Source organism: Coenobita brevimanus, chromosome 67 (assembly GCF_032717465.1).
Source record: "Coenobita brevimanus isolate Jiangsu-jjx chromosome 67, ASM3271746v2, whole genome shotgun sequence".
NCBI classification, from domain to species: Eukaryota; Metazoa; Arthropoda; class Malacostraca; order Decapoda; family Coenobitidae; genus Coenobita; species Coenobita brevimanus.
This window is the reverse complement of record NC_137020.1, coordinates 30967445-30990329: the sequence shown is the minus strand read 5'-3', so window position 1 is coordinate 30990329 and position 22885 is coordinate 30967445. Positions and strand designations below refer to the sequence as shown.

The window sequence follows — 22885 nt, the reverse complement described above, 5'->3', positions numbered from 1 at the left end:
ATTAAACATATTTTTGGTGATTTTTTTTAAGTTGCCCAATTTTACTCGCAGTAAGTCTTCATGGAACTGTACTAAGCGTCTTGTGTTGACTGTGTTGTGTCTTAGTCTTGCACCCTGTCATAATCTCTGGAGAGTGCTATCTTCCTTTTTCACAGGAGACCCAGTAATACAGGAGACTGGATAGCTTGACCATAGGAGGTCCAGGTGAAGTAAACTGATTAACCTTTGAAGCATATTTGATTGTAAGGCTGCAGCAACAGAAAGCTAGGTCTTGTTCATTGACTGAACAATTGAATCCAGGTGTGTATTGCATATCAAAAGCATAAGTAAGCTTATTTGCAATCGTAGTGAGAAGCATCAGTAAGTGTATCTACAAGCTTTGTGAGTTTGATAGTAAGACTGCAGTAGAATGCTTCATTTTGGTCACTGACTGGTTGAATCTAGGTGTGTACTGCATTTCAGAAGCATCAGTAAGGAATCTGCAGTCCTAAATGGCAGTATCAGAAGCATCAGCAAGTGTATCTGAAACCTAAATGGCTTTGTTATCCAGTACCGTATTCAGTGGGGGATCTCTCATTGTACGTGAACCTCTGTCCTGCGGTGATACATCAGGCCCATACAACCAGTGATATTATTTTAGGTTGAGTGTGTATAATGCTGATCATGGGTGTTCCTCTATAAAAAGTTGGTTGCTAGAGCTTTTGAATTGCTTGATGGTGCTTAGAAGTGGTGGCAGGTGTTATAAGTTGCTCATAATGAAATCCTCAATTTTTTTTTTTACAGTGTACTGGTATACAGTGTATACATCTGCCTGTTTGTAATGTCAGACAAATTTTTGGTTGTTCATATTATAATCTTCTATTATTATTTTGGCAGTAGATTTTTAACAAGATTCCTTTGTTATAACCCATTTTTTCTATTCTGATTTTTTTAAAAAAGCCTTATTGTATTTTAGAAACCTAATTTAGAAGACACAGCATAGTAACCAGAACTTGTAAATGTTGAATGTTGCAGTTTATCAAGTTCTCTTTTTAACACCAATAAAGCACAAATTGATGCAGTGGCTTCGTGTTTGTTGTCACACCTTGTTCACTTCCACCCACCATCCAGTCACTCAGTGTTATACTACCTCCAGGTAATTCTATACTGAGTGACAAGCCAAATGATTTCTTGTAGCCTAGGAAACCATATATGTTGGGTGGCACCTATATAACCAAATGGATGCATGGTGATCTGGATCAAGGCACTCTAGCTGGATGTGGCCCATAAGGGTTTGAATCCGAGGTTTGGTTGGAGTGTACTGTTTACATAATACCCCTTTGGGTATTTATAACTGGTTGCTGATATCCTATAAGGCATGTAAGTGTAGATGTAAGAATAATACATGTGACTAGTACCACTGGAGAATGCCTGTAGGTACAAAACTTACTTGCCTGTTTCGCTCTTTGATTACTTAATGAATTCCACAAAAGATGACAAGAATTAGAAGTGAAGTAAGAGGTATGCTGTGGTTGTAAAGGGCTGGATATTAACCCTTACACCCCATCAGGGATAATATGGGTTTGATTTACTATTTGTTACCATGAAGAAATTGTGGCACTGTAGGTGGTGGGAATCATCATTCATTCAATTGAGTAGTGCTGTCCACTACTTCCTTCACCTGTCATTATTTCTATATCTACCCTATTTTCTTATTTCTCATTCCTTCCAACCCTCCTGTCACTTTTTGTTACTACAGATGGCTTTGCACTGAGTGAATGTCTAATAATTTCCTTATCTCAGGAAACCATTTCCAACACAGAGTGGTAATCATAAAACCAAATAAGGGGGTGATGTGGAGCCTACTATGATGCTCCTGTTATCTGGGTGGAGAGAAGCAAATGTGACATCCATCTGGGAACCAAACTTTCGAAGCAAGACACTGTTTACTGCAAGGAAACATTGGTTCACTGAATGGAGCAGTCATTGGCCTGCAGTTGATGAGCCTTCTTAGCCAGACAGAGTGGGGTTATTCAACAACAGCCACCATGAAGAAGTATGGGAGTGGACGAGATCATGAGAGGTTTGGTAGTGGTGTGTGTGTGTGTGAGAGAGAGAGAGGGCATATCGATTAATATTAGGATATGTGGAAAAAAAAAAAAAAGCAAACTATTGTGGTGATAGTTCAGAAGTTTAATTAGTGTATCATGACCTGTGTCCCCTGTCATGCTTGGGTACTCTCCCCCTTCTGGGACAGATCTCTGATGCTTGCAAGGAGATCAATGGTGGTGCTGTGTACTGCAGTGCTCCAGCCCTGTTGCCCTCATAATTTTTTGAAGCCTGGTGTACCTGATCAAGTAGAATGGATTGCTTTAACTGGGTACAGACCATGAGGGTCCTCATCTGAGGCCTGATAGGGGCTTAATGCACACTAAAAGCCAATGAGAGGAAAGAAGCTGGGCACTAGTATTGAATGTCTGGAATAAGTAGCATATCCCTAGGCCCTTACCCTCTTATTGGAGCAGTACTGGATGAATCATGAAGTTTAAGACATGGTCGCCGAAGGGTTTTTTATTATCTGGTATGCAGTACTATAAATGTGTTATAGTAGAGAGCAGTGAAGTGAGCGGTTGAGTGCGGGAGTTAGGAATCCACCTAGATTAGTGTCCTTATAGTGTTTCCTTGTTCGGACAATGATACAGAAAATCGCCGTATATGTCATTTTTTTCATCTTTGGTTACTAATCTTTACAGAAAAAGAAAATGATCAACTGAATTGATTTTACTAGCTTTCTACAGTTTACGGTACTAGTTGTATAGAAGTAATTGTGATAATTTAGAACACCACCGAAATACAACGAACATTAATGGTATAATGCACATAATTCATCAAAAGATGAGGTCATAGGGTGTTGCGCATCTCGACTTTCACATGTCTGGGTTGGCGGGAAATCGTGTTTAAACAAGCAGACGTGAGGGAGGGAGGCGGGAGGTGTGTTAGACGTGAAGCAATGTTCAACCCGCCAAAATGAGTGAAGACAAATTAAATAAGAGAATTGTGCTGCTGGTGAAGAAGAAGGAATGGCAGGAGCTGGCGGATCTGCTGCTGAATACTGAGGACGACTGGGTGCTGCAGGTTAGTACAAAATAAGAGTTGCTGTGGGGACGACCTTGAACACGAAATGTACACAACCAATTCAAAATAGTATACAACTCGCAAATATAGTTATGATCCCGTACAGTAGTTGTAGTTATGATACTTTTAGAGCCTTAGGAATTCTGTAGAAGATGACAGAGATAGAGGTAAAATTTTAATGGCTGTTTGCATAGTATCAGATAAGATAGGCAACTGTAATAATGATTCCCTGATTATTGGGTTGCAGTGAATATAGCACCATAATAGCAGTATCTGTTATATTTTATCATATTACATTGATTTGATGCATATTTTTTGTGTGACAATATGGTATATATTCCAATTTGTCACACGGATCTCATTAATATTGTGTTTTGCTGTTGAATTTATTTATTTATTTTTTTTTTTACCCTAATGCTTCCCTTGCAGATTTATTATAAATTTGTTAATATGAAGGTAACCTCATAATTTGGAAATCTTGGCCAAATTTTCAAATTGAAATAAGCATACAAATGAAATAACTGTATTAGTATTGGTTTTATAATTATGTCAAGGTTAAGAAAAAAAAGATGAATGATTTACTAAGGAAAAGAAATATATAATTTATTTAAAGTAAGACCAGTTTTTCAAATATCTGGTGGCAAAGGCTGAAAGGTATAGTAGGAAATACTCCCTTTGTTCTGTATTTCCTGCTTCCCATGATCTCCAGCCTTTCAAACGCAGTGTGTCAACGCATCTAGAAATGATCGGATCTTGAATTTGTCTCTCTCTTGTATTTTGTTTTTCTCTTGGAAGGAACAGTTTTTGGGCTTGTGGCCTTTGGTTCCTTCTTCCTAGCATAGAAAAAAAAAAAACTACTGTACTAAGGTTAGGACTGGTGGATGTGGCTCTCAGATTGGTTACCATAGGTCCGGATATATTAGAAATCAGAGCCAAGTACTGTACTGACAATAGTTTTGATTTTGCATGGAATAAATGTTAACATTTTTATTATTCCCTAATTTAACCTTCAGTTTTCCCTGATCATCCAAAAAAACTTGTTTATTTTGTGTGGGAGTTCATGTTGTCAGTGGTGGAAAGTTCATTACTCAGAAAGTCATAACACGTAGGTACCGTATCAAACTTGGATCAGCATTTACTTAATGAGCTCCTCTGTCAGCAGTTTTCCTCCTCATCCTCACCAAATTGTTTTTATCCTGTGTGGGATTATTGATGCTTGATGTTGGAAATATGTTTTTAGATATTAAACTAACCTCATGTGTCCCTGCATAAGATACCATACATAATGAAGGAGACTAGATCACTTTGGGTAAGGGTTAGACTTCATTTGTTGCTGTGCAGGGCAAAGTAGTGCCATCTGAATACATTAATTATCCTTTTTGATTTGGTTAGTTTAATATCTAAAAACAGATTTCTAACAACCCTCAGCCTCAAATAAACCTACTCAGCAAAAGCAAGCTGGTGAAAAAAAGAAAACTGCCAAGATAGAGGAGCTTAGAAAGTACAGTATATAAATATTGTTACGCCCCCATCCCACACTGCCACAGGCTCCAACAGCAGTAGTTCAGTATAGGAGGGACATTGCCCAGTGAGTTGTTCTTATGTTCAGCCTTTCGGTGTGCAACTGTGAGATCAGCTCAGGCGTTGTAAATAAACACTGCCTTCTTAAGTTTGCTGTCTTTATTTTCCAAATAATTACACTTAATGCTTGCCAACTTCACCACTGTTTTCACAAGTCCTGGAGCTATACAATCTTCACTATGCCACATTGACATAGAACTGCACTGAAACAAAACTGACTACCCTTTGGGGGGCACGGTGGTTCAGTGGTAGAGCATTAAACTCGTAATCAGGGGATTGCGAGTTCGAGCCTCACCCGGGACTGCCGTGCCGGGAGTGGTAGCACGCTTCTGTAACCTAGCGGGGTTATATGATCCAATACAGGGTCTTGCTCGGGGGAATGCCATTTCTCCCATTTCTTTTCTACATTTACTCACAAGGCACCTCTGCAGTATTGAAGTTGGTGCATTTTCAGATAGTGAATGGTTGGGTGCGGCATGCAGAATGTCCCCAGTGGGTCGGTGGTGTGGTGTCTGCCCTCTCCTGCAGTACTCGGGAAAGCACCACTCTCAGACTTGAGGCATGTATTATGACCTGAGTACATTGTTTTATCTAGAATTAACCTCCTCAGAGTGATGTCATATTTTTTATATAGAGAATAAGATATGGTATTCCTTGGGTCACTTAAACACCTCTAAATTGGAAGCCTCCTAGCTGCTTCATTGCAGGTCTGAAAGATGTGAAACCATTAAAATTGTTGTTTCCTTTTGCATATACCCACACTGTGATGTATTGTAATTGGTTGCAGTATATCACCGTGTGGGAATCCCAAAGCAAGCATAGAGTGTGTGGTGGTCTTACATCTTTTGGATTTACTATGGTGTGTTGGCATCAGGGCCTCCATCTTAGAGGTGTTCAGCTGGCTCAGTTGCATGTCAGTGTATATAACATTTTCATCAGTCTGTCACCAGACAATTTCATTCAACCTAGAAAGGGTCTCAAGTAGTCAAAGGGCTACTGTAGGTTATGCTGTATCTAACCCCTCCATTTCTTCAAAAATACCATTTGGTAGTAAATTTGTCTGATGGTAGGATGAATAAATTTTAAAATACATCATTGGGCTTAGTGGTTTAAGTAATAGAAACAGGCAGTGGGTTGGGGTAACAGGCACTTGTTTTATAAATGTGAATGTTTATTAATTTGAAAATTCTTCTGTTTAGTTCAGTGAGAAGGTAAGCATTTATAGAAAAGTGATTGTTGTTGTAATATTCGTATGCAGTCTGTTAGAAGCTAATTGTAGTAAAAACCCACTGTTAGGCGGGGTATCTTATATCGGGGTAGTTTTAACATGTAATGGGATGTGTTTTTTGGCCTTGGGTTTCCCCTCTAGTCAAGTCCAAAACCCACCCAATTGAGCCCAAAAACAAGTTCAAAACCAATCTAAATGGCCTAACAGCTGTAAAAGAAGCTAACCAAGCCGAACACCTGTAAATAACTCACTAAAACCAACAAATAAAACCTGAAAATCATCAGATATAAGTCTGGCAAAAAGCAAACTTAGTAAACTGTACCCCAAACTGACAATGTTCACCCCACCTATGACTAAAACACATTAATCTGAGTCTAAAAACTGTTTATAAATCAGCCTAAACACAATTTTAGTCTAAAGTATCATTTAAAAAAAAAAAAAAAGTTAAACTGGGGTTTGGCCATCGCTAGGTGGGGTATGGTGGTATTTCTACCCCCATCGTTAAGCCGGGGTATCGTATATCTGGGTATTACTATGTGTACCGTATATATATATATATATATATAGTGCCATTCATGAGAAGATAATTGTGTTTATATGTGAATATTCTCTAATGTTCATTTTCTGTTGTTAGGTCTTGTAAACATATACAGGAAAGTAATTGTTATTTTACTATTCTTATTAGATCTGTTAGAAGCTACCAAGGTACTTGTTTTATATATACTGAAAAAAAATATGTATATATATATATATATATATACACACACTATATATATATATATATATATATATGTACACATACAGTACCGATATGTACATATATATACATATACTATGCAGTAGAGCCATTCAAGAGAAGGTAATTGTGTTTATATGTGAATGTTCTCTAATGTTCTTTTTCTCTTGTTAGATCTTTAAGTATGTGTTGAAGTGCGTGCGTGAGAGGGTGTGTGTGAGTGAGAGATGTGCCGGAGAGCTGATGGGGGTGTTGATGGTTCATGCTGGGGTATTCCCGGCCTCTGCCCTTGTATCTCTCATCGACGACTATATGGAGCTCATCAAAGGAGGAGAGCCACTGCTGGGAAGGTGGGTTAGATTATTGTTATTATTATTATCATTATTATTGTGATTTTGTTATTATTATTATAATTGTTATTATTATTATTTGTTACTATTATTATTACAGTACAGACATACCTCAGCTTATGAGCATTCAAGATCTAAGCATTTCAAAGATGCAAACACGAAAAAAATAACAAACATTTCACAGGTATGAATGTAACCATGAAAAACTAATTTAGCTTGTAGCGGCCCGTTGCGACTGCTTTTTAATGTAGCAGGTGACAGTAGTTGTGAGGCGGGTCGCTAGGCAGCTAACCCGCCATTTATTGTTTTTGTTTTGTTCACCTGGAGGAGAGAGGATCACTGCTCATTGTGCTTTTAGTACTTTCACTCCATTTAATATGGCTGATAAATACAAGCGTGTTGATAGTGGTGCTTCTGGCTCATCTAGGAAGCGATGTGCTGTCTCTATGGAACAAAAACGAAATAATAAAGTATGTTCAGCCTGCTTCTCCTGAAAATCCCGACTCACCCACTGCTCTCTCCTCACACACATCTTCCAACTAACTCCACTCCTCCACCTGCCTCCTCTCACTTGCCTACAAGTCCTGCTATGTCTGCCCTTAGGTGAGCTATGGTAATGTTTATAAAATAACTCTGTTATCGCTTATGTCTGATGTATATTTACGGCTAACGAAACAAAATGAAATGCTTGCCACATCCACATCTTCGCACGTGGTAAACTTTCCATAATCTTTCATCTGTTGTGAATAGGCACTGGACAATAGCAGGAACAGAGTTGTGTCTTGTATGTTTTTCTTGTGTATTTCTTGTGTTAATTTGTGCATTTATATTTCATGATGCAATATAAACTGCTAAAGAACATTTAAAACCCTATTGACAAATCAGTGAACAGTACAGTGTTTTTTATGTTGTATGTGTAGTACTGTAAGGGATTTTCATTTTGCGAACAAAATCAACTTCCGAGCGGCCTCTTTGAACCAATTATGTTTGTAAATTGAAGTATGTGTGTATTCTGACTGAAAGGTCAGAGGTTTGAGTCCACCCAAGGGTCATTGGTAGACATCAGGAATGGCAAAGTCCTCCAATCCGACCACCAGTAATTAGAATACTGTATCCCAGTACTCCAAATTTTTCAAGGTGATTCCCCCCCCCCCTCAAATTTTTCTGGGCTTTACTAAGGATTTATCTGGCTTGGACTTGCTTTTCGACTTGGATGTACCTGCCTGCAAGTATTCATCTACAGGTCTTTACATTTTTGGTGAGTAAAACACTAACCTGTATCATTTTAAGTGTTTATTTAATGATCATGTACGTATTTCTAATGTTATCAGAGGTTCTTCCCAGTAGTCAGAAAAAAAAACAGTAGTCTGAAAGACCCTCAGTCCCCTGCCATTCGGATTACAGGACTTTTAGTGTAATTTACTTTTTCTTCTTCTGTTACCCATGGATACTTCCCTTCATGTAATAGTTCTTAGGTTCCCTGTAAGCTGAATGCATGTAGGTAACAAGACGAGAATCTGAAAGAGGCCATTGTAATGAAAACATTACCAGCCCTGATGTTTGCTTTACCTCCAGATGGTTGGACTTGTTTCCCAAGCTTGTCATATGTATCAGCACCCATGAGGAGGTTACCATTGGAGGCAAGGAGCTGACGGGGGAGGACTACCGCTACCAGGTCATCAAGACGCTGTGTGACATGCCTTGGTATCCTGAGACCCCCACCCGCCTTATCCCAATCTTCAGGTAAGGTCACGAGGCGTTGGTAGTTAGTCCTCAGTTAATAGTAGTAGTAGCTGGTTTTGGCACTTATAGTGGCAATAGCAGTAGCTGGTTGTTGCACTTGTAGTAGTAGTAGTGCAGTAGTAGTAGGAGCTGGTTTTGGCACTTGTAGTAGGAGTTGGTTTTGGTACTTGTAGTAGGAGTTGGTTTTGGTACTTGTAAGTTGTAGGAGTTGGTTTGGGCACTTGTAGTAGTAGGAGCTGGTTTGGGCACTTGTACCAGTAGTAGTGGTAGGAGCTGGTTTGGGCACTTGTAGTAGTAGGAGCTGGTTTTGGTACTTGTAGTAGTAGGAGCTGGTTTGGGCACTTGCAGTAGTAGGAGCTGGTTTTGGCACTTGCGGTAGTAGTCGTAGTGGTAGTAGTGATTACAATAATGATATTGTGCTGTTATAGCTCAGAAGTTCTCCAAGGGAATCCATTATGCAGAAAATAATACTGTACAGTGGGGCACCAATTTTCGCGCCTAATTGGGTCCAAAAATAATGCGCGAAAGTGGAATTAGTGAAAGTTGGGGCATTGTCTTTATGGCAAAAAGGCTAATTGGTTCCCGGTTATCCTAAAGTAACATCAGATTTTCATTTTCACTTGCAATACAGTACATCAAATCACTATTGTACATTGCATTGTGAGATACAAACAATAAAAACTGTACAGTACACATTATATGAGGAGAAACATACCACAGAGACCAGGTTGAGGTGTTTAATGGATGTTGGGGATAAGTATCCGAGGCGCGTGGCGGGCTTATTTAGCCACGCCAGACGTATTGGCGCCACCTCTTGCTGCCTCGCTACCACTCTCTCTCTCTGCCTCCTCAGATGCAACTTGATGCAACACTTCCACTCTGTGCTGAATTTCCCTTTGTGCTAGGTTCTCTTGAACAAATCCATCGAAATCTTCATCCAGGTTAAGCTCCTCTATGGCACTGTCAGTAGGGATAGCACCGACTTTGAATGTCCCGGCCACTTTTTATCACCACCACTGCCTCCCGGCCCTCCCCCCACACCACCAGGCTCTCCCCCCACACCACCAGGCCCATTCCCCACACTACCAGGTATAGTAGAGGCCATTGAACCGTGAGAATCCAACACAATGGAGCTAGCACGCTCATACACAATGGTGGGAATGGGTGGACAGAGTGTTGACATGACGTCATTCAAGATGGCGGTGGGTTGCGGGCGGGCGGTGCAGGAAATTCTAAGTTCAAAATATTGTCCCAAACCCAAAATTTGTGAGCGAAAATCGATTTTTTTCAAGCGAAAGTGGAAGTTAGGGAATATTTGGTGCATGCCGCGAAAGTGGATTCCGCGAATCCTGCTGTAGTGAAAGTTGGTGCACTACTGTAATACTTAGTCCAGTAATTAAACCCATTCACCCTGAGGACATATTTTCTATTTTTACGCTTCAGATGATTTTATTCAGAATAATAAGGATATGTATACTGTGTTCATCCTAACCTTGTCTAGATTTTCATCATTTGCTGCTTATTTCATAAAGTTCAATAGCAGAATAAGACAGTACTATGGCTCTTCACTCTTTCCATATTACTTCTTCATGACGTCATGACTACCAACATTTTCTAGAGTTAATGTGTTGTTGCAACTCATCATTCACAATAGTTAGGTGGCAATTGCAGGTCAAGTTAACATAAAAAAAGAGTATATATATTAGTGATGTTTATTAGCAGTCTATTTTTCCCTTTCTGATAAAAAAACAAAAACTCACCTGAGCTGAATATAATTGTTTGGAGATTGCAAGAAAATTTAAAAATTATGTCACTGGATTCGTAGTAGCAGTTGTGATAGTAGTTGCAAACTCAGGCTCATCTGAATGTGAACCAAGTGGACTGTAGAAATAAGTCGTCCTCATGCAGACCACCATCCTCTTTCTGGGGGATTGGGAAGAAGTTCAGAGACATTTATATAACTGGGCATCTCCACCACCCAATTACAGAATATTAGGTGCCACCACATGAAGGCATCCCTCCAGAACTTCACCAGCTTCAAGGGGTTAATATCAGTCAGTTCAAATGATGCCTTGCTTCCTTTTAAAAGAGCTCCCCTACTGAGGTTGACCATAGTACCCCCCCCTTTTCTTTTTCTCTAAATAATGGACTGAACAATAATTGGAGTGCCAAAACCAGCTAAGTACTTCTCAGCATTAACTTTATTGGAAAGGGGTAGAAAAAGATAACCCCTTGAATCCAGTGATGTATTATATTAGTTTGTCCTTGCTGCTTTTAGACTATGCTATTTGGATTTGAAAAGGTGTCTCATTTGAAGGGGTAGATGAAGGCTAAGCTCTCAAATTCAAAAAGTCCCTCTAGCTGAATAAAAGCAAAATAATACAAAATACGCCATAGGATCGTAGGGTTGGTATCAGATCTTCTTGTAATCTTCCAGCGACATGAACCTTCCAGAGGATGAGCTCGAAGATGTAATATTCAAGGTGGAGCGTATGTTAAAGGACATGGAGTACCAGGCAGTTCCACCCATCGTGTACCAGCTCATTACCCTGGCTTGCTCCAAGCTTCCCTCCAGAATCATTGGTCTTATTCTTAACTACTTTACACAACAGGAATCCAAGTTGACAAAGGAGAAGGACAAGCAAACTAGTGATGTGGACATGGATGAAGATGTCATTGGTTAGTAGATTGTGTGACTGTATATATAGGTTGGCCCATAAACAGTGCTCTGCTAGAAGCTCATGTGACAATTGACTAGTGTGGGCATGAGTGTGGCATTGAGAAATAAGTAAATGGCACAGGATAGATATTGATAATACTGACTATGGCGTCCCTACAACACACAAGATTTGCCCGGCAGAGTGGAAGTGGAGCGTTGTACGGTATATGGGCCATCCTGTATTTTAAGTACAAACAGACTGAAGAGACTAGTGAGGTTAACAATGTGGACATGGACGTGACCATTAGTTAGTAGATTAGTTTCGTGCAGTGTATTTTAAGTTTTAAGCAATAATCCAGAGTTTTGAATAATAATCTGGAGTTGTAATATTGTGGTGTAGGAGACTTTACAGATAAACAGACCAAAGAGACATTCATTCATCATGTAATCCAGTGTTGCCCCATGAGGAGTGTAGGAGACGGAAGAGACAAGTGAGGTTAATATTTTGGACATGGATGCCTAGACCATGGTAGGTAGATTAGTTTAGCACAGTACATTTTAGGTTTTGAGCAACCACCTTTGTTGTATTGTTGTAGGCCAAGGAGGCATTTTATAATACCCATTCCTTTATAATGTAAAGTATTTTGCATTACCATTGCCCTGTATTCTTGTTGGTATTGAAGACTTCCTAGTACAGAACCAGTACTTACCTTGAGCACCACCACCTGATAGTTTTATTCAGTTCCATTATTCAAAGAACTTATTAGGGTTGTAACTAATCCCTTCAGTTTGAAAAGTCTCACCAAAGTTGTGTACAGTCATATGGAGGAAGTAAGAATAAAATTGAAGGATGAACAGATTGTGCATGGGTGAAAAACTGGACAGGTACAGTCTTCTTGTACAAGTCAGTTTGAAAAGTCTCTCCCATCCTGAATTAAATCATATGGATACGTGTATGTGAAGCTACAGAACGTGGTGAATGTTTTTGGCGTATCAGGTAGAGCCAGGATTCCGGGGACTTGAATGGTGAGTGAATGGAAGCATGGCCCATTGGATTGGGCAGATTTGGGCTGTCTGGACATTGCTACTCCTCACCCTGCCCGTAGGTAGGAAAGGAGGTCCAGATGATGATGATGACGATGAATGAAAGTAAAAATTAAATAGCATGATTGATAGATGTGCTCCCAGGCAAGAATCTTATGGGGGGGGGAACTCTTCAACCTTCTTTCTGCAGGTGACAGCAAGGAACGTGACCTGGCGGAGGCAAAAGGTACGGTGATACTCCACATAACTCACTTTGCCATGTACAACACGACGCTGGTGAAGGATTACGTTAAGTTTATCAAGTCGTCAACTTGGCTGGGGGAGCAGCTCATCACGCCCTTTAACTTGGCCTTGTCCCTCTCACTGTCAAATATTGAGAGATATGAAGAAATGGTGTGTATAACTTGAATTAACCTAACCTAATGTAATGCCTTACTAAGCCCAGCCCAGCCTTGCTCAGCTCAACCTATCTCAGCCCGACCTGACCTGAGATGACTTGATCTAACTTTATGTAACCTAACCTAACCAAACATTGCTGCTGGGTCTAAGGGCTTGCACGGTATGTGAATGAGTGTGGCATGCGCTACTAGGTGTGCTGTTGTTAGTTGTCTCTCTCTCTCTCTCTCTCTCTCTTTTTTTTTTTTTTTTTTCTCCCCCAAGGAGGATGGAACTAAAGGCCAGAAGCTTGCAAATTGCTCCCTCCAAGAAAAAACAAAAACAAGATAACAAAGCCAAATTCAAGATCCATTCATTATGAGATGTCTGGACACATCTCATTTGAAAGATTGGAGATCGTAGGCAGTAGGAAAAATAGACGGTGGGAGACAGTTCCAGAGTTGACCTGTTGCATACATGAAGGACTGGGAGTAGCAGTTAACTCTTGCTTTAGAGAGATAGGCAGAAAAAGGATGAGAGTTTGTTCCTAGACAGGTGCTATGTGCTTGATCTGTAAGTGGAAAAGAAGAGTCAAGATGGCTACGATTGTGTGTGTGACTGTGTTATTGGTGTTAAGTGTTGAAGTGGAATAGTTAACAGGCTTGACTGATAAGTGAATGAATGATTATACTGTAGTGTGTTTATTTTCATCTCACAAGGATCCCTCCCCCCTTCTCAGCCTAGTTGATGACCAGGTGTAGTCAGATTGGATGGTAAATTTACTAGTATCCAAGGAGACTCATTCTAGCCTTATAACTAAGGTTCATCAAATTCAGTGGAAACACAACTTATCTGAGTAGCAGGAGTGGCTGAGTTCTGTCAGATGAAAGCAAACTGAGTATTGTTTGTTTTAGATGATGCTCTGTCAATAGCTTCATTTTCTTGCATTGTTCAGTATGTCCTGGACCCTAGCAATCCCTTTGTAGTATATTTATATGGAAAGTTATGAGTGGATGGTTATGCCACTCCTTGGGGGACGTCTCTCTATATTACTCTGGTCAGTGCTAGACAATTTGATGTGATGTGGAAGAGTTTCCTATGTTGAAGGAGTCACTTTAACCCATTAATTCCGGGTGACAACCATTTAATTTACTGTTGCTGCTTCCAGATTATTTGAGGAGTCTCGAATACAAAGGACAAACTTGCCAGGACCCTCATTTTCTTTTTTTTATTGCTACCTATGCTTCTGTCCTCCCCCTGTCAGACCGTGAAGATGTGGTAAGTTTGTCCCTCATATTCCAGACCCCTCATTTTAAGTCAGGAAAGGGATCATGCTGAAGGCGCTCGTATCTAACCCTTCATGTTTAAAAGTCTCTCCTAAGCTGAATAAAATATGAGAGATCAAGAATAAAGTGAGGACATCTTGGGGCTCACTGAGTTAATATAGCCCATATCTTCATATCCAAACTATTGTGAGCTTCCTAATGGTATCTCATAAAAGTAGTTCATGTAGTGCATCCCTCCTTCTTGTACCCATGTCTTGTGTGCTTCATAATATTGTTACATGATAATAGTTCTAGTAAAATGTCCTTCCTCATACCCTTGTGTTGTTTGCTTCATAATATTGTATAAAATTAGTTCATGTAATGTATCTTTTCTTCTCATACACTCGTTTTGAGTGCTTCATAATGCTATTGCATAAAAATAGTTCATGTAACACCTTTTATTGCCACAGCCATGAGAGAAGTGTCAGCAAACATTTGCTCATACCTGGTACTGGTACCTTAATATTGCAGATACTGAGTGCCCTAAAGACATGCCTGGTGCGTGCCTTTCGAGAGGAGAGACTTGGTCGCACCTCGCGTTGGGTGCGTGATGCTTGGGGCACTGACTGTGATGTCGACACTACTTTTAGGACAACCGTAGACAGCTGTGTCATGGGATGGGACCAGGTGAATCAGGAGGAAATTCAGTGATTTGCAGGCTGAAATTGCCTTTCTGCAGTCCATGACCTTCCATTTGGAGGATAAGGAGAGAGTTCAGGGACATTGTGTAACTGGACAGCAGAACCTTCCAGTAATGTTGGTGCCACCATGTGGTGTCCGTCTCCAGCATTTTTTTTTTTTTTTTTTTTTTGAAAGATTTTCGTCATCTGAGTGAAATTAGACTGTGTTTAATTCAAATAATGGATTACAGGTAACTAAATAGTTCTTCCATTCAATATATTACCAGTATGCTGGGATTCGAACCCGGGACTCTCAGTTGAGAGCCAGGCAGCATACCACTACACCACGACCAGGTAAAAGTTATCACACATTGTCACAGTCTTGTAACCAATGTCCCTCCGCCCTCAGCTGTGGGCCTGAAGAGGATGAGGGGGCGGAGGGACATTGGTTACAAGATTGTGACGGTGTGAGACAACTTTTACCTGGTCGTGGTGTAGTGGTATGCTGCCTGGATCTCACCTGAGAGTCCTGGGTTCAAATCCTGGCATATTGGTAATATATTGGATGATTTTTCCTGTGTACAAAACAGGTTTCTCTCTTCTTAACTAAATAGTTTTTGGATTGACTCTGGCTGTTAGGTAATGTGAAGCTCTAGTGTGGAAAGTAGTAATACCAGCAGTAGTTGTTCACTAGGCAGTCTGAATGAACAGCCCCGAGTCCCTAAGGAAGACCATAACCGAAACCGGGCTTTCCCACAGAGCTCTCAAGGTGTATTGTTGGTGCAGGCAATGGTATGGAATGTAGTCTTCCATAATGTGCTCAATAGTATGGGGTGCTGTGTTGCATCCTGGACAGGCATCAGCGAAGGAGTCATCCAGCCTCCTCTGACAACCCAAGAGGGCTGGATGATGCCCATATCTCAGCCTGGCCAGGTGGACCCTGCCCTCAGGTAGGAGTCAGAAGGGTTGATATCAGGAGGCCGTGCATCCAGCTGTGTGATGTCTTTAAGTGACTGATTGGAGTGGCGAGTGATTTGAGCATGGATATGCTTCATGAAGTGGGTTTGAGAGATGACAGCATTTGTGTATGATATCATGTGCTGGGTGTCTTGATGCTCCTTGGTGTGTGTGGATGTGCTGCCATGTAGTGTAGTGGATGGTGTGGGTGGAAAGTTGTTCTTGTTGCTTAACCAGACATGTCTGGCCAAGCAGGCTTGTTGACCACAGGAAAGTAACTGCTTCTGTGGAACTGTCTCACAGTTACAGTACAATTCATACACCATGCAGGGGTCTGGTGCCCTCATAATGTAGATGGCGTTTGGATCAGGGTCCTTCACACAGTGAGGTGCTTTATGTGGAGGTGAGATGGAGTATAGCTTCCAGTGGCTTGAATGATGGTGGATGAAGGAGAGTGTGACCCAGTTAACTGGTATGCTGTCACTTGGTTCTCCCTCATATCAGATTTCTTTTATTGCCCCCTTGACCCTTCCTCACCCAGTTCATAGTTCAGAGAAGAAGATCAGAATGACGATGATGATGATGTTTCAGGTCAGTGAAGGCTTGGTACGACTGTCTTTCAAACTGCTAGAGTACAGTGGAGGCATGACAAACGAATTGTATAGCAGCCGACGTGCCAGGCAGCTGGCCATGACCACCATACCCAGCATCGTCAAGAAGCAGCCACACCTCACACACACTGTCCTCACGAGTCTCTGCAACTTCATATTATCATCTCCATTGCCTAACTTGTATATAGGTTAGTCCCTGGTTACCATTTCTGTCATATTTTTCCTCATTACATGTACTGTATTGTACTTTCACCCCATTACCATCATGCCCTACATCATCAAGAACTGCCACACCTGATACGCACACTATCCTCACGTCATTTTCATGTACAGTGCTAATTGAGTACTGAATAATGAACCTTATTTATTACCTTGTGTTTCTTTTTGCTTAGTATGTTTTAAACAGTGGCTCAGTACTGTACTTGCAGTGGGTGGTACTTTTGCAAAGGGGGGAAATGATGATGGTGGTGGTGCTATATTTGATGATGAGGATGACAGTGATGATAATGTTTAATTTATGAACAGAGATGCTGGGCAGAGTAGCCAAGATGGTTCCACTCAGTCTCCTGGACAACCTAGCTGTGATACGAGGACCCCTGGAGTACCTGGACCTCCTGCCCCCCACCACGGCCAGCCTCCTGCTCGATGCCTATACTCCGGTCTTCAGGATAAACATGGCCCTCAAGGATTCAGTTATCATCATGCTACGCAAGCACTTATTCTCTTCGTAAGTGATCTGTTAAGGTGTAGGTTGTCTACTGAGTGAAGGCACTCCAAAACTATAGGTGGCACATCAAGGTGTACCTCTGTGGGATGGCCCATCAGGGTGTACATGTGTGGGGTGATTGTAGTTTATTACTCACGTAACGCCAGTCAGGATCGATCAACTGGTCCCTCTTGCCTCCACCCTCTGGACTGAGTAGTCAAGCCCCAGGCCCCTACGTTCGTGGTGGAGCAGTACTAGTTTTGTTGATGGATACACTGTGTAGAAGTCTGTTGATAGTGCTTATATTACACAGGCTGTTATTCTTTGCACGGCTATAGGAATTAAGGAAACACCGTACTGTATTTTATCTATCATTTACACAGGAGGGCTGAGAGTCGTCACGTGGGAGTCAGTGGGTTCCTCCAGTTACTGCGTAACTTCCGGCTACTGGGGACACTACCCTCTTCACAGGCATCCATGTCTTTCTGCTCATCACTCAACAGCACTGTCGCAGCTGATGTTCACACCGCCCTCAATAGTTCTACCAATGAGTCTTTGTGTCAGGAGATGCTAGGCGTACTGCGACGTTGTTTCTCACAGCAACAAGAGGTAGGGGTTGCATAATTTTTGACTGATGGAACTGGTAACTTGGTATCTGATTGAGTTGGCTTAGAAAGCCCGTCTTATATGTCACTTTTTATGCTCATTTTGCCGTTAAGCCCACAATAATTTATCTAAAAAATACCCAATAAAATATCATTGCTACTTGTTCTGGCCCCAGGCTCATCTGGACATGAGCCCAGTTAACTGCAAGCTGAATTTTTCCCTGTACTCCACCATCCTGCTCAAAGGGTATAAAAGAGCTGAAAGATGATTGTAGAACTTGGCAGAGAAACCACCCAGTTATATCAGTCCCACTGTGTGAAGGCATACCTCTCTAGCACTCTTTGCAATCCTGGAAGTTGATTTGCAGTTCCCTCCCAATTCTCAGTACCAGTTGTATAGAAATAGTGGTGACATTTTGGAACACACCACTGACATTACAAGGGCTTATTATATCTGTATTTTAATTTTATATTTTTAACCCCCCCCCCCCCCCCCCCCCCCAGTTAACTCCACATATACTACAGTGGAATGAAACACTGACTAAGGTTGTCCAGTGGTTTTGTGATTAAAATGAAAAATAACATTGTCAGAGTTGTCATTGCATAACCTTGGTCTGTCTGGTCGACCACAGGTAAGCAACTGCTTCTATGAGGCCCTGTTACAGTTGCAGTACAGTACACATAGCATGTAGGGATCCAGCCCACCCATGTGATTGATAGCACCTCACCAGGGACAGACCTTAGTCATTCACATAGTAAGGTGCAGAGAAATAGGAGGTTTAGCTCTTGGGTGGATGTCACATCTCACCAGAGTGTATAATATCACCACATGTAGGCTCCTTGTCAGTGCCCCATCATCCGAGTGTACAGATGGCAGTATTTCATGTTTCTGGTCTTAGTAGGCAGGTCTTTGTCAGTGATGGTGGATACTGACAGAGGGAAGTTGCTTCTCTGGTTTTTGTATTACCTCTTATTTCAGTGAGATGTTTTTATAGAGTGCCTGGGAGAGCGAGAGAAGTGTGTTGGGAATAAGGTAACTTGGAGGTATTTCTGTGCCAACCATCCCGTCTGAGGGTTCCCAGAAGAGAGCAAGACATCGGAAATGATGATGACAATGGTGATGGTAAAATACTTTTGTAATTTTGTGTTCAACTCAGTTTGTGAAGAGTATGAAAAGTTTATTATAATGTTTTGTTTTTGGCACATCATATTGATCACCAGGAATATGGGTAGACAAGGGAAACTAAATGATAATTTAGAGTCAGTTATATTTGCTAAGAGTAAAACAGAATGAACAGCAAATGGAGAGGCTAAGAGTTTAGAATGAGAGATTGACTAGGAGAGTTTGTGTGAGTGAGATTAAGGGAGAGAGGGGGAGGAGATTCCAAGTATGAGGTGATTAGGCACAGTATATGAGTGAAGGAGGCACAGTGCGAGTTACCCGAAGGGCAGCTTAATGGCAGAAGTTAAGCTGATGTGGAGGCATTTTGTTTGTTGCCAGCTCTTCCAGGATTACAGCATCTGTTATAGGTACATAAGATAAACAGATAAAAAAAAAGTTAAGAGGTATTACTCTGAAGTACATATTTTTATTTACAGATAAAGTTGCTCCTATACCAGGGCTTGCATGATGTGTGCCAAGCCAACCCGAACTTGGGAGTAAACATCTTGGAAATGTTGTATCAGCATATTCGTAGGTTCTTAGACCTACGGGCTAGTATCCTCAACCCTATTGTCTTGAAGAAGGTGTTTGTGGTGCGAGGAGATAGTGTGATTCTTGTTGAGCCAATGGGGGATGCTCTGTCATGTTTAGCAGCTTGTAAGAACTGCTGTGAGAAGAGGAGAGAGTCCAGAAATGAAGATGATGATGATAGTGATGAAAATGCCACTGAGGTCTTAAACGAGGTATGCTCTGCCTTTGATGTTTTAACAGAAAGATTGTCTGGTTGTGATCTCGAGGACTTGGGGATCAATCCTAATGGGGACTTCACAAATGAGTCTCGACCTGGCCAGAAGAACCTCCTTTCTTGTCAGATAATGATTAGAGTATTTGATAGCCTGATGGAGCATACATTTGTTAATAGTGCCCATGACTCCAATGACATGATGCAGACAGTCATTTCATGCTTCAAATCTCAGAGGAAAATTGTAGACTTGGTGAAGGAGAGGAGTGCCAGGCAAAGTAAGTATGGGGATGGGTCAAAATGGAAGGGCAAATCGCCAGACAAGGCAGCAGTCACAGTTAAGAGTAACCTAAGTTTACGTGTAGCCACTGACATGCTGGCAGCCTCTGTAGGTCCAGACAGTGATGCTGGCAGTGTGTTGAGGAATAACCATGAATTCCAGATGTATCTTTTTAGGACAATTGAGGAGCATGTGTCAGCAGTTAAAAGGCTATCAAAGTCAGAAAAAGAGAAAATATTATCCCAGCTTAAAACTGTTGCAAAAGTACTGTTACATGAATGTTTAGAAAAGTTGGGTGTTGGAGGTTCAACAGGTGAGAGAGACCGGGAATGGTTCAGACATAGCTTACAAATTCTTCACTCTCTGATGATCAACTTCACTGAGTTTTACAAAGACAAGCTAGAGGCAGTAATGAAGGAAATATTAGGCAAGACAGACAACAGGAAGGTTGACACACTTCTGTACAAGTTTGCCAAGCGTTGTCAGAAGATGCTGTTAAGAATTTTGCAGATTGAGGTAAATTACCCCCTGATGAAAGATGCAATCATATTGCTACAGATTATGACCACAGTCACTCAGGCAATGGATCCAAACTGTGCTGAATTAGCGGAGGTTCAGGATTGGATTCATCAGTTGTGTAAGGACCATGATCCAGACCATGTTGAGATAGCAAAATCATTGATGACACTCCTTATTAAACTATCCAACCAGATCAAGGGTAATCACAATCTGACTCGATTGGTGGCCAGAGAATTACATCATAAGTTTGGTGACTTTGAGCAGGGTGTGGAGGTCGAGGAATCAAACAAATACAAAGTTGTTTCAGAACGCACTGCTTCAGCTGTTCTTGCATGTATTCTTGACCACTTTGGTGATACTCTGACCCATATAGAGTTAGTGGTAAATAAAATGAGAGCCTGTGTTGCAAGCGGCACTGAATTTGATGCAAATGAGATTGAGAAGAGTATCAGTGTAAAATTAACAATCCTCATGTCAGGTGCACATGAGATAATGCAGTCTGCTTTACAAAATGGGCCCACGATTGACCAGACTTTACGAGTTGTAATTAAGCTGTACAATGTACTCTCACTGTATGTCAGATATTATATTGAACTCTACAAGGTTAAGAACAACACCCAGATATCTGACAAGTTTGAGAAAGTAGTATATACTTCTGCAGAGGCAATTTCCAAACCTGTGTACCCAATGATAACTTACATTGAATCCACACAGAGGGTAGTTGGAAAAAAGAAAGGATCTAAGCTTACTGCCCGAGCCATGAAGGAAGTCAAGCTTATTCCTTCACTGATATATTCTCTAGAGCAGTATGAAAAACATCTCATTACCTTGGCAAAGAAATCCAGAGTGAACCTATTGGAGGGTATGAAGCTGAGCACCGCCAGGGATTTTAGAATCATGTCCAATGCTCTACAGGATGTCTTAAATGAGGAAGAGGAAGAAGAAGAACACGAAGAGGAAAGTAGGGTTGATGATGATGGTGACGGAGATACTGACGAATCTTCAGATCAAGAGAGTGAAGGTAATGGCAATGTTTGCAGACCAGAAGAACCAGCAGACAGCCAAGCAAAAACTGTTTTTAAGAGGAAATCACAAGGGGAAGAGGAAGAAAGGAAGAGTGCTGGAAAGACACACAAATCCGGAGAAGGAAAGGGCACCGGGAAGAAACATAAATTGCAGGAAGAGGAACACAGCAAAAATGAAAAAGGGAAAGGTGCTGGAAAGAAACGTAAATCCAGAGAAGAGGCAGAAGAAAAGGACGCTGGGAAAGAACATGAATTGCAAGATGAGGAAGACATTGAAAATAACCTCAACTCTCACAACACAGTGTCAGCGTCTGCCCGTAAGAGGAAGAAAATGTCTCTACAAAAAAGTAAGTTGAGCAGGAAAAGATAAATAATGAAAAAAACATAAATCACAAGAAAAAGAAGACTAAAAATAACCCCAACTCTCACAACACAGTGTCAACATCTGCCACCAAGAAGAGGAAAATGTCTGTACAGCAAAAGGAAGTTGAGTAGGAAATGTAAATTATGTATCAGATTGTGACTTGCTTACATTTAAGTCGTCATAGTTAATCACCCATGTTGACATTCATATATTAGGTATTACAGTAGTTGACATTCATATATTGGTTATTAGAAGTCATCCTCCCATGAGGAGTTCCATGGAAGAAGTGCCAACAAACTATAAACAAGGTTTGGAGCAAAAAAAAAACATTTAAAGATTTGAAAGTTAATACAGTATCTCTGCAATAATCACATCAGTTTTCGTTGTTAACCCACCAAAAAATCAGTGAATCAATAGACTTTCATATTGTAACATGTATAGATGGTTGCACTTATTTTTGTATGTTGCCGAGACAAAGCCCATCCCATTTTGGAGGTTTTGAAATGACAAGGCTATTAATATATAATACTTGCCTTTCTCCCAAAGTAAACCCTTAATCTCAGTTAATAATTGAAAAAGAAAAAAAAATGGGGGGGGGGTATCATTATAGCTGTTATGTCCATAAGTTAAGCAATAAAATTGACAGGTATTAGGTATTGCATGTCATACTAACAGGCCGACAATTGCCTCCTTGGCCAGGAGAAATTTGCCCAGTGGCCCTTCTTCCCTTATGGGATCGGTCTGTTAGGCCAACTGAATGCAATAGGGTCGATTATTGGGGTCCAGACCATGGACTCAGCTGTGCAAAAAGGGCCAAGATTAATTTCTTTGGAGGCAAAAACATGCAATGTAGGCCAGGAGCACAGGGTAGTATCTGTTGGCTCATTTTGCCATTTTTGCTTGGTTGACCTTTGTTCCATGAAATGCTTCATATATATATATATATATATATATATATATATATATATATATATTTTTATACAGTAGTATGTATTTGCCTTTACAAGTCCCTTGTTTGTATGTAATAGCTCATTTTGATAAATGTTTTCCTATATATAGCACCTGTTTTGAGAAGTTTTTGCTATTGTTAGTCATCTTTTTCACTTGTGATATTGCCCTCTTGTGCCATCAGTTTTGAC

The 22885-nt window shown here is 40.8% G+C and overlaps 1 protein-coding gene across 1 annotated transcript; it reads left to right on the top strand.

Moving 5' to 3' along the window:
* The first annotated feature begins 3006 nt into the window (after nt 1–3006).
* FANCI (Fanconi anemia complementation group I) lies at nt 3007–21793 on the top strand. The gene is made up of 11 exons (XM_080276925.1): nt 3007–3114; nt 5150–5254; nt 6834–7009; nt 8585–8752; nt 11190–11431; nt 12646–12848; nt 14627–14782; nt 16324–16531; nt 16869–17070; nt 17433–17658; nt 19254–21793. The coding sequence occupies exons 1-11, from the start codon at nt 3007–3009 to the stop codon at nt 21750–21752; spliced, it is 4293 nt and encodes a 1430-aa protein (XP_080133051.1). The 3' UTR covers nt 21753–21793.
* The last annotated feature ends 1092 nt before the right edge of the window (nt 21794–22885 follow it).